At 38.9% G+C, this 13,061-nt stretch overlaps 1 protein-coding gene across 3 annotated transcripts; it reads right to left on the reverse strand.

Moving 5' to 3' along the window:
- Positions 1-5,758: 5,758 nt before the first annotated feature.
- On the reverse strand, positions 5,759-11,664 carry LOC126377006 (uncharacterized). 3 transcript variants are annotated; one of them, XM_050024586.1, is made up of 4 exons: positions 11,477-11,664; positions 11,147-11,335; positions 10,574-10,762; positions 5,759-9,941 (listed from the first exon to the last, which is right to left on the reverse strand). In XM_050024586.1, exon 4 carries the CDS (start codon positions 9,252-9,254, stop codon positions 6,264-6,266), a length of 2,991 nt encoding a protein of 996 aa, XP_049880543.1. In that variant the 5' UTR covers positions 9,255-9,941; positions 10,574-10,762; positions 11,147-11,335; positions 11,477-11,664; the 3' UTR covers positions 5,759-6,263. The 3 variants fall into 3 exon arrangements, with proteins under 3 accessions (XP_049880543.1, XP_049880544.1, XP_049880545.1); XM_050024587.1 differs by having other exon boundaries at positions 11,147-11,664; XM_050024588.1 differs by having other exon boundaries at positions 10,574-11,664.
- Between the last annotated feature and the right edge of the window lie 1,397 nt (positions 11,665-13,061).

Here is a 13,061-nt window from a genome sequence, read left to right on the forward strand (position 1 = left end):
TTGAATACGGAACTTTTTTACTTAAGTATAAAAAAATGGTATATTATTTTTTAAATGAGTCAATGGTTACTTGGAATAAAGATTTATTTTATTTATTTATTTATTTAAATCCTCAAAATAGTGATAATATTCTTCATTGCAAAGACTGTACAACACAGACATTATTGCCCAAAAGAAAATTTTCATTGTAAAAAAAAAGAAAAAAAAAGTTTCATTGTAGCAGTAAAAAGTCGTTAAATCGTCGCCATCATAAACAGGAGGTGTATTCCAAGCATTCGGTATGCAATTTTGAAACGGTGAATCAGTCGAAACTGCGGCCTCAGCACCGGTTGACCCAGATAACATGTTATTTAACAACATGGCTAACAGTTCCTTCAGATATGGGCTCTCTCGGAACTAGCATGGCGATATAACGGGGTCTGGACGAGGATTTATGTCGCGCACCTAAAGATCGTGGAAGGGATACCTTTAAAACAATAGGCTAGTTTCCAACTAGTCAAATCAGTTACTTTTTAAACGTCCAAACATGAAATAACTATATGTAGAATTTGCTCGGAAAAGCACACTGTGACGTCATAAGGACTTTTTATTACGTTTTTCTCGATTAAAATTCATAAAAAAGTGAATACTTAAATAGAAAAATATTATGGTTTTCGTCAGTTTTAGATCTGTCTTTATTTAATAAGTAATCAGAATTTTATAATTTGTAATTTATTTATTTATTTTTCGTACAAGAGCGGACCGCCGCGCGCCGCCGTGACAAAGCTTTAGAAAGGTTTAAAAAGGCCATATTGAAGCAATAAATCTACAAAAACAATATTACTATTTAATACTGACATTTTCGCATATAAAAATTAATTTAATGTGGTATTTTTAACACCTCTGGTCTCATCTTGATAGTCGGTGACATAGGGTGCGCTCTCGTGGTAGTAATAAAAATACCGTAAAATGTAAATTCAAAACTTATCTATTCAGATTGGCAAGAAATTGAGGAATAGGAGACTATTGAGTTATCAGCTCTTTGCTTTTATGAATACTGCGGTCGGAATTTGCAGTATTGCGATTGTTTTTACTTACGCTGATTTTACTTTTACAGAACTAAGCTCAGTTTTTTTTGTTATTATACAGCTAATTACGCTTGCGCCCGTCACCAACCACGCTCATGCCACATCCAGCACGACTCTACAGCCAGTAATCATTTATTATCAGGCTTACTGGAAGCGTTCGCGGATCTTACACTTAAGAGGAGATATATTTCTTACAGGGCTGTTAATTGCTGAGATAAACCGTCGGCTGTCATTATAGGCCACAGTCGAGGAAAGCATTCATATTGAATGTATGGCGCGGGAGCGGTTTGGGAACGAATGAGAACGCATATGGTCAGGAGTTGTATGAAAAAGGTATGGCGGTATTAATAACTGAAGATGAGCTTAATGAAAATAATTGAAGGTCTCTTTTTCTTCGTGTAAAAGGATATTGGGTTATTAAAGGGTAGTGAATGGATTCTTCGATCTGCGTGGGAGTTTTACAGAGTGCTCGGGGTGCGTTGGCCGTAACTAAGGTTACATAAGTACCTTATCATATCCTAAACGTTATCCCGTTTTCATGGTATCCCTGACACCAGGGTTGATGGTACACAACCCACACGACAGAAGAAGAATGTAGGCCAGTAAGAGTCCAAAAGGATTTGTTATTTAACATTACGCACATTGTATAATGCTTAATATAAAACGCCATGCAATGTGAGTCATCAGCAACAAAACCGTTATGGTGGATACCAAAATACTTCGTATTTTACTGTCCTCAATAAGAAAGAAGGACGAAACACGGTACTTTTGTATTTGAATTAAAACATTTATTCTGCAGCTGAAAACACACATCATCATCACTAGTTTAAGAGCCACGCTCTTGTCGGTGTAGCATTCTCCAATCTTGTCCATCAAAGGCCAATAAGCTAGTTTCCAACTAGTCAAATCAGTTACATAAACTGCCTATATACGTCCCACTGTTGGGCACAGGCCTCCCCTCAATCAACCGGAGGGGGTATGGAGCATACTCTACCACGCTGCTCCACTGCGGGTTGGTGGAGGTGTTTTTACGGCTAATAGCCGGAACCAACGTGCCTTCCGAAGCACGGATCATCTTAGTTTTAGACAATCAAGTGATCAGCCTGTAATGTCCCAACCAAACTAAGGTCACAAAGTGATTTTTGTGATTTGTCCCCACCGGGATTAGAACCCGGAACTTTCCGATCGTGAGGACAACGCGCAACCACTGGACCACGGAGGCCGTTAATTTAATATATTTTACTAAGTCAATAGGAACAAATCGTCAAAAGACAACTCGAAGACACTCTTGGTATTAGCGTCTCACGCTCAAGATCTGACAAACTGCAAAATGACAGGTTACCGACCCACCGGCATTCATCCGCATACGATAAGTCCCTCATTCAGCGCTTATCGCTATCGACCCACTAGGGTCGATTAATTCTTTCAAATATTTTTCCTCTCAGACGACGCCCTGAGCCGAGGTTCGCGCCCAACTGGGCACCCTCAGGCCTGTTGTCTTAAACGTTGTACCGGGTGAGAGCCTTCAGCGCTCCCCATTTGTCCGGCCAAGTAGTTAATGCCATCTGCGGCAAATCTACAATAACTCACGTCAAAAAAAAAAAAAAAAAAAGCATACGATAATTATGAATACAGCCATAATGATACATAATCGAAAGATATTCCCGTATGTAGGTCAGGAGGGTCCCGTTACATTCTGTTTGGCACAGTGCTTCTAATGACATGGTCTGCCTTTGTTCACAACGGCCAGTGTGTTAGTCCATAAATTATCAGAAAAACCTGAATCACTTTTTTTGTTTAGTTCTTTGTGGCAGGCCTTTGAGCTTGCCACAAAAAACTAAACAGAATCTGAGCGGCTGCATTTCAGGATTTAGGAGAAACACTAAGTATTTTGTTTTGGGACTTTGAGAATGATGAGTTTGGATCAAAAATCCATCGAGTATTCCTTCCTTCTTTAGCTTCTATGCTCTTCTGGGCGCGAATAAAAACATAGTACACGTTCAGCTGCTTGCTGTATTCTCGGGAATGTCGTAAAATCAGACTTAAAAACTCACGACTATGTCTCAATTGGGGTAGTCAGACACATCCATGCCAGGATGAACTGAACCCACACCTCACCGAACTTTTTATAACCCCAACGTGGCAGGTCAAACCAACTGTGTTGGTGGAAACTGCATTGAAGATAAATTAATCACTCGTTGGTGCAAGTTTCGTACCGGGATTGGAACCGGTGCTCCCCGTTTGAGAAGCAACAAACCACAGACAAGAAAAGCCGAGGTACTCCACAGCAAGACACGCTGCCTTGGGGCCGCGTGGCACCTACAACGGTCGACACACATTCCGATAGTTGACCCCACACTATGCCGCCTCTGTCACACTGTCGTGGATCAGAAATAAATGCATATTTATTTATTTTTAATTTTATTATCGATTCTTCTTCTTCTAACGTGTGGATTGTGACGTGAATTACCAACCCCATCAACCCTGGTGTCAGCTTTATTACTGAGCCGCCATAGGCCCCTGACATGACTCATGTAACGACTACGTACTTACATCAGTAAGTAATAACCGGGACCAACGGCTTAACGTGCCTTCCGAAGCACGGATCTTTTTACTTTTCGGACAATCAGGTGATCAGCCTGTAATGTCCTAACCAAACTAGGGATCACAAAGTGATTTTTGTGATTTGTCCCCACCGGGATTCGAACCCGGGATCTCCGGATCATGAGCACAACGACCACTGCCACTGTCACGGCCACTGGACCACGGAGGCCGTTAATATCGAGAGCATACTCAGGATACCATTTCTTTGAGGATCGTTGGGGCCAATATAGTAATGGAGAGTGACATAGGCTGCTTTTGGTCTCTTGTTAATGTCCCACTTCCCTAAAATAGGGGGTGAGTTTATGGAGCATTCCGTAATTTTCAAGGTAGAAGGGCAATATTTTTACGTGACTTATTGTAGATTTGCCGCAGATGGCGTTAACTGCTTGTCCGGACAAATGGGGAGCGCTGAGAGCCCGGTAGAAAATTAAAGACAACAACAGGCCTGAGGGTGCCCAGTTAGGCGCTAACCTCTGCTCAGGGCGTCGTCTGAGGGGATCATATTGAAGGGATTAATCCACCCTAGTAGGTCGGTAGCGGTAAGCGCCAAATGAGGGAAATCGTCGACCACGCGCGTGGTGTCCGTATCAGGGTGCTGAAGTGTTTGTTGTCGCGAGCTGATTGGCCGCCTCTATAGCTAGAGCGATCGGATCGTCAGGATCGTATATAACGTCTTTTGGGTTAAACCTACACAGTATCGTAAACTACATTGAGACCTCTCCAAACATACTCGGCCACAAATTGAGGCGCATTCCGTGGGAGGACTTGCCCTAAATAAAAACCTGTATTTATATCCTCATTTTACAAGTAACTTCTGAAGTCCGTTAACAAGCCTTCTAAGGCTGAGATACACCCATAAACAACTGCCGAGTTCGATACATTATGTCTGTGCCATATATGTCTCAGGGTATACAGGTTCGATGTCCGGTAACGGTCCGCCTATCTGGGTCAGGAGGCTTCGCTAATATCATCGCTTTACCGTTAGCGATCATGCGCAGAGATCATTTGTATCTACCAAACGACCATTTCCAATGGCCCCTGATACAATATAAAGTGCAGTAATGCGAAGGTCTGATTAAAACGGCAACTGTCATTCGTATGTACCGCTTGGCTGGTTTAGCTTGAGCTGTTTGGGAGGTTGTCGGGTGTGGAGGCAGAGGTCAGGATATGATGGTAGGTCGCACATGTAATCCAAGAAGGTTGCGATTGAGGTTGCATAACTGTCGTCAGACACGTGGTTGGTGTACTTGCTTGGGATTATTGACATTTGTTTTGTCGTAATGTTTGTACTATGCGGAAGTATAACACGCCTGTATACCCTGCTACGATACCGAGAGCCAATTCGAAATCTTTTGTTTCATAGTTAGGGCTGACTTTTTTTGGCCTGACTTCTCAATAAGCGGATTTAAATTATTTATAAATGGAATAGAATGATGGAATAGTAAAATTTTGAATGAAAAAAATTTAAATTTGGAACACTTTATTTTATTTTATTTAAGAATAGACGCTATCTGACTTCGGTCCGCCGGAGGTCCGTGTTGCTCTATGACAACTATATCGCCAGCTTCGACCAATAAACGCAGCGAATGCTATCTACGTATATAAACGTCGAACGGCTATTGGTCGCAGCCCTCGATATAATTGGTATCGCGCGCGGCGCGGTGCCATGCCGCGAGGGCTGAAACAATAAATGCATCTGTGTTCTTTCTTTTTATTAATGTATATTGTAGACCCTTTTAAACATAAATTCAGTAGGATAATAAAAAGATGTGAATTACAATAGGAGGGAACACATATTGACGCAACAAGACCCATGGTAAGCCACGTGACAGGATCAGACTTACAATTAACATTATGGGTTAGATCTGTGCGGATGGGAATGTATTAGGAAATGGTCGGACAATGTATTGTGGAGGTCAAAGTCTGCGTAGTTATAGGACATAACCTACAAATACTCTTATATTTTTTACTTTTTCTCCGACTACAGCGAATCAATCAATGAGAATCAATGAGGGTTATGCTTTTATGTATGTGTGTATGTACGTGAAGAGTTTTTGTATCGTTTCTTCACAATAAAATACGGCGAATCCACTTGAATAAATTTATTGCGAAAGAGCACACGTATACATTTTTAATGTCGCAGAGAGAAGAAGGTTTTTTTTACGGCTGAGTTGCCATAGATAAAAAATATAATTTCCAACATGCTGGGGGCCTAGCAAGGAAACAATAATAATTAAGTATTATAGCACATATAAATGTGAAAAGTTTACATTTTATCACTATTGTAATCCCAGCATGAATGACAACTAAAGTATTTATTAACTTAAAACAAAGTTTTACTTTTTACCTTACTTTATAACTATTTTTAAGTTATACTATTTGTAACTAAGTATACCTTGTAACTGTAAGTATAATTATATGTAACTAAGAAAGTTTTCAAATTGTACATATTAAAGATAATGAAATATGTTTGTATTTACATTGTATCAAAGAATCTAAGTATGTATGAAAGATTAATTATCTTAGTTTTTATAATAGTAAAAAATAACACAATCTTATTCAACTTTAGTAATTAATTGTAGGAACATATTCTTAATCTAATGGTAAAATACACACTTTAGTTACAGACCTAATGTGTTTCTTTCTATTCGGAGTCATCACTTCAAATGCCCGAACATGATTATCTTTGCCAGGGAAAATCTGTGTAACACGAGCCATAGGCCAATTCAAGGGAGGAGAATTATTCTCAACTAAAAGTACAAGAGAACCAATCGTAATATTGCTCTTAGCTGTTTGCCATTTTGGCCTAGACTGCAAGACATTTAAGTAGTGTTTGTACCATATTTTCCAAAAGGATTGCACCATATTGTTACATACATTCCACATTTTTAATTTGTTTACAGGTTTATTACTTACATCATGATCAGGGTATGTCATTAATGACGTGCCTATTAAGAAATGTCCCGGGGTTAAATATGTGAAGTCATCGGGATTAGAAGTCATTGGTAACAGAGGTCTCGAATTGAGTACTGCCTCAATTTGTACTAATACAGTGTTTAGTTCCTCGTAGGTTAATAAACTATTTTGAACTATGCGTTTCAAATGATATTTTGTACTCTTAACAGCGGCTTCCCATAAACCACCAAATACAGGCGAGTATGATGGAATAAAATGAAAGTTGATCTGATTCTGTGCTGCAAAATTATTAACTTGCATTTGATGATTTTGCGAGCCTAAGAGTTTGTATAAATCGTTCAACTGAGAACTTGCGCAGCGAAATGTACTAGCGTTATCGCAATAACAGTCACTTGGTAAGCCCCTTCGAGATATGAACCTCTTAAAACACGCGAGAAAGGTAGCAGTGGTGAGATCAGAAGCTAGCTCAAGGTGCACAGCTTTGGTGCTAAAGCAGACGAATACAAGAATATAGCCTTTTCCTATGACAGAACGTCTAATTCGCGACTGTTTAACCTCAATACTTCCAGTAAAATCTAATCCTACCTTTTGAAATGCTCGCAAGGGACGAACAACTCTATCACTCGGCAAAGATCCCATCAATTGTTTAGATGCTAACGCTTTTAACTTGAAACAAGTGATGCACTTGTGTGTTACCTTTTTTACCTCTCTTATGCCGTTTACAATCCAATACTTTTGGTTAAGGCTTGATAACAACAATTTGGGACCAGCGTGTAACAGCCTAGCATGTTCGCTACGAATTATCAATTCGGTAATAATAGAGCCCTTCACTAAAATGATAGGGTGTTTCTGTGCATAACTAATATCGGAGTTATGAAGCCTTCCACCTACTCTTAAAAGATTCTCGTTGTCTAAAAATGGATGTAAGGACTTTAAAGAACCACTTACCTCTTTTTGCAGTTGTAATGAATTAATCTCATTATGAAAATGAATACTCTGATCGTATTTGATAATCTCAATTAATGCCCTTTGTAATTCTTGTGTAGAAAGATGTCTTTTTTCAAATGTAATATTTTTATCTTTTACCTTTAATCGGAGATTAGCACGATATCTAAGAATGTACGCCATGATACGTGTCATTTTATTAATATCTGAGTACCTGTTAATAAAGGATCGCAGGAACTCATTTTCTTTTACAGTGAGAAGGACTACATCAGCGGGGGACGCAGAGGAAGGAGCAGTCTTCATTTCAGGTAAGTTTTCTAACGGTAAGTATACATTATTGTTTTCAAATTGATACTCCCTTTCTTGCAGGAACGTCGGACCATTCCACCAGAGGGCGCAGCCGGGAAGTACTTGCGGATCCACACCACGACTGATGAGGTCAGCGGGATTATCTCGTGACTGTACGTACAGCCATTTCCAGTTACCTGTTAACTCCTTAATTGCTCTCACTCTGTTTGAAATATAAGCCTGAAGCCTTGTTAAATCTGTCTCGATCCAAGCGAGCACGATTTTCGAATCACTGTGCAGATAAACATTGTCAATTTTTATTTTTATATGAAGTGTATCATATACCTTAGAAACAAGCTTCGCCAACAACAGTGCTGCATGCAGTTCGAGCCTGGGGACGGTGAGTGGCTTTGCGCGTGGGTTTATTCGTGACTTGGAGCAGAGTAAGAAAAGTTTTGCATTACCTGTTGTGTCCACCACACGTAAGTATAGACAGCACCCGTAGCCAGTAGTGGAGGACGCATCGGCGAACCCAATGAGTTGTACTGCAACAGCTGTCTCTGGTATTGGTATATTTCTATCTAAATGAATAGGTTGCATGCTAGCTAAGTTGTTAGAAAATTGTAGCCAGTCATGAACAATTTCTTTGGGTGCAGGAGCATTCCAATCTAACTTGTCTTCCCATAATCTTTGCATAATAGCCTTAGCCTTAATTATAATCGGACTAGCAAAACCTAGGGGATCATAGAACCGCGCGATACAACTTAAGACCGTGCTTTTTGTGATATTTTCTGATGACGAATTATCAGGACTTGAAATAGTGAAAGAATCTTGTTTCAAGTTCATTTGCAAACCTAAAGTTTTCATATTAAAATTACAATCTTGTTCAAAATCTAAACTATCAAAATGTTGTTTTTCAATTGGTATATCTGACAGAACACTGGCTTGATTTGAAGACCACTTATGAGCTTCTAAGCTTCCATACTTTAACATTGCACACAACTGTCTTTTGGTTTCAATTAAAATATCTAAGTTTGAATTGCTATATAGCACATCATCTATATATGTACAGTTTCTAATAACAAAAGAAGCTAGAGGGAGTTCATGCTCAAACCTATTAGCTAACTCAAGTAAGCACCGTGTCGCGAGATAGCTCGAGCTTTTTAAACCATAAGTAACAGTATCTAAGCATATACACCGAATTTCCTCATGCAAGTTATTTCGCCACAGTATGTTTTGAAGTGGTTTATGTGCAGGATTTATATTAATGTTCCTAAACATGCGCCTGATGTCTGTAGTAACCATGTATTCTCCAAATCTAAACAACATTAATATGTCAAAAAGATCACGCTGAACTTTAGGCCCATTAAGCTGTATGTCATTTAATGATACACCTTTATTTGTTCGCATGGAGCCATTGAAAACTACTCTCATGGGTGTACTCTTGCTTGCCTCCTTTACCACTGGGTGGTGAGGGAGAAAATATACAGGGTCTTTAGAAAAATCGTATGAATTAATATCAACATAGTGCGCTTGGCCTAAGTCAATGTATTCATCAATGAAATTTTGATATTGAGTTAGTAAATTAATATTTTTGTGTAGCCTTTTTTCTAAGCTAAGAAATCTAAATAATGCAAGATCAAAAGAGCTACCTAAGGTGTGATTGACCTCATTAAGGTTTACTTTTAATGGAATATCAACTTGAAACTTATTATTTTCAAGTTTTACAGAGTTAGAAAAAATTAATTCAGCTTGCTCTGATTCACTGCATTTGTCACTTAGTATTTGGGGAACATCCTCTAATTTCCAGAAGTTTTTTATATTTTCATTTAGCTCACTGATATCGTTATCGCATGTGTGACAATGCAATGATATTATATTGCAATTAGCATTGTTTTTACTCTTGTTGAATATTGGTAAAGCACCCCCCACTATATGACCAAACCTGGTGTTAGTAATTATAGGTAAGGCTGAATCTTTTTGCTCATGCTGCTGCGATTGGCTCGGCGGCGGCTGGCACGATGGCTGGTTCAGCGGCTGACACAACGGCTGCCTCGATGGCTGGTACGAGGGCTGGCTCGGCGGCTGTGTGCTCGTCGTCGGAGTAGATGGCAGGAGCACCTGGAAAAACACATCAGCACCCATCAGCATGTTTATCTCGGATGGCGCATTAAATGTTTTGTCAGCCAGTTGTACACCAGGGGGAATCTTTAATTTTGTCAAGTCTATGGGTTGTTGGGGCAACTTGCAAGTAATTTTGTCAACAACATGAAAATTTACTGTGGTTTTAAAATCTGATACCAGTGATGACACTTCCAGAGGTATGGAATATTTGACATTATTAATTGAATTTGTGACTCCCACGATATTGGTGTCAGATTGCATGGGGGTCAATTTTAGTACATCAATAACTTTGCTTGTGACTAGGGATGCTTGTGACCCGGAGTCAAGTATTGCCTTTACATGTACTTCTCTGTTGTCCTTTGTGAACAGCTTCACCTGTGCTGTAGGGAGCAACACATTATTATTGACATTGGAAAATAATGTTACTGGTGTGGAAATGACTTCAGGATGCACCAATGTATTATGGTCATTCTTGCAAAGATTGCACCTGAAGTGAAACTTGCATCTCCCATTGTGTTTGTTTAAACAAACATTGCATAAATTATTGTCTTTGACAAATTGTATTCGCTCTGCTGATGGCAGTAGTTGAAAACTTTTGCAACTATATAATTTATGTGCAGTCGACTTACATTTCTTGCAGGATGATCCCTGGACTGCTATGTTGACTGCCAGTCTTGAAGCAGGCTTCCAATTGCTTGCAGTTGCCGGAGAATTTTCTGCAGCTAGAGCTCGTTTCTCGAGGAATGCTAACAATTCGGCAACTGTTGGCTCCTTCCCAATCTCCCTTTCGAGTTGGAAGGCGCGGGATGTGAATCCATCTAATTTGCGTAATAAAATAATAGTTAGGATAGGATCCCATGACTCAACGTTAATGTTTAAGTTTTTCAAAGCTGCGAGCGTCTGTTTAATTTGTGATACAAAATCTCTAACATTGCTACCCCTCCCTAACGTGGGCAAATCTAATAATAATGACACATGTTCATTGATAATTTTGTGCCTGTTATAATAGCGTTCTTTTAATAATTTGAGGGCTTCCAAGTAACTGGTTTGCGTCAACGGTAGTTCACTTATGATGTTAAATGCTTCGTCTTTTAAATATGTTCGGAGATAATGAAGCTTCTGTATGTTATCTAGCTTAAGATCACTATCAATTAACGAGTTAAATAGGTTTATGAATGTTACATATTTTGCACAGGACTTACCATCAAATATTTCTATGTTTATTGCAGGAAGTTTGAGTTTCCTGTCGTTTACGCTGGATGTACTTGGCGGAGGAGTAGAAGAGGAGTCGTTCTTGTTGCGTTTTTCAATTTCGTCAAGTAACATGGCCTTGGAAAAGTAAAATATTTCCTCGACTTTTCCAAAATCCTCGATATCATTTTGGTTGAGAACTGAAATTTGGCAATTGAGGTTTTCGTACTGAGTAAATGTGTTTACTAAATGATTTAGTTTGGCTTCTAATTGTGATTTCGAAGATACAACAGACAATTCATGGGAATCAGTAACAAATTTATGAATTCGTGTAAGCGTACCTTTTATGTATCCACGTTTGGCAACAAGTGTGCTTAATTTCTCTTTCTCCTTCTCCTCTGCCATGTTTACAAAACTTTAAACTTATTTTTACTTGTAAATATATCGCTACGTTAGTAATTTCGTTACAAACAATTATTTTTTCGTTGAATGTAAAATGTACAAACGTAATGGCGGATAAAATATGAAAAAGAACGAACAACGCTACGCTATAAAAAAAAAAAAAAACCATAAACAATACACGCGAACGATTTTTCGTATCGAACGAGATGTCCGAAGGCCGATGATCTTGCGTCCCGCTCACTCCTGCGATGAAGCTTGTGGAGCGAGTGAGATCGAAACTCACCCCGAACTCACTTTTCGATCGTGTAGTGTTACTATTGCTAGTTCTTGCGTTTCGTTTCAGCTTACCGATTTCCGATAGGTAGCAAAAAAAGATGTTTCTAGAATTCTTGCAGTGAAGCTAATAATAATAATTTGCAGCTCACTGGATATCTTCTTGCACTTCCTCTGAGTATATTTGCGTATGCACTCACGGTTTCTTGGTTCGTATTCTTTTGGACTCGTTCTCGCAGCGTAGTCGGTCGGATTCAAGACGAAATCTTGACGAAATGTATAACGTCCTGCCACCGCCGCCCGCCGAAAATTTTAATTTTTGTTAACTCGCGATGAAATTCCGCACTGGAACGCTTGCACCGGCTCTCGAAGGACCAAATTATGAAGAGTTTTTGTATCGTTTCTTCACAATAAAATACGGCGAATCCACTTGAATAAATTTATTGCGAAAGAGCACACGTATACATTTTTAATGTCGCAGAGAGAAGAAGGTTTTTTTTACGGCTGAGTTGCCATAGATAAAAAATATAATTTCCAACAGTACGTCTCCTAACTTTTTAAGCAGTTATCAGAATTTAACAAATGAGGTGTAACTAGAAGCGTCTTTATTGTCTGCTAGGCTATATAATGAGGAGAGGACATAAACTGATTAAACAAATGTTGTATTTTTTTTTCCAAGGGTATTGTGTTGGGTAACAAAAAGTACATATTATTACTAGCTTTACCCGCGGTTTTCTTATATTTACGTGATAATTACGTTTAATTGATAAGAACAGATTGGACATGCTCCAAATAGGTTGTAATTCTAAATCTTGTATAAAACACATCATGGAAGCACGTTACCCAAAATAAGATAAATAAAAATATAAGTTTTAGCGATGGGCGTTATTAACCATAACTGGTTATATATGCAGTTACGAGCTCGAACAGTGATCACTCGTTTTCCACTACAACAAAAACTAGTGATATTCATAACGCCATTTAAACGATCGAAATAGGCATCAGTCTTCAATAACTCTTTTAATCACAACGCCATAAAGTTAAATCGAATTCACTCTTATGTTTAAGGCATAGCGTCGATGTTTGGCTACTTTCACTACTCACGCAAAATCACTGGTTTTACAATATTCGTAATGACAAGATGAAAACGACGTTTTACATTGACCACCTTACACATAGCTTTGACAACGTAAAGGAGTAAAACGAGTAATGTAAAACGCGCCTAAAACGCGCCTATCACGTTTGCTTCAG

Source organism: Pectinophora gossypiella, chromosome 22 (assembly GCF_024362695.1).
Source record: "Pectinophora gossypiella chromosome 22, ilPecGoss1.1, whole genome shotgun sequence".
Classification (NCBI taxonomy): domain Eukaryota; kingdom Metazoa; phylum Arthropoda; class Insecta; order Lepidoptera; family Gelechiidae; genus Pectinophora; species Pectinophora gossypiella.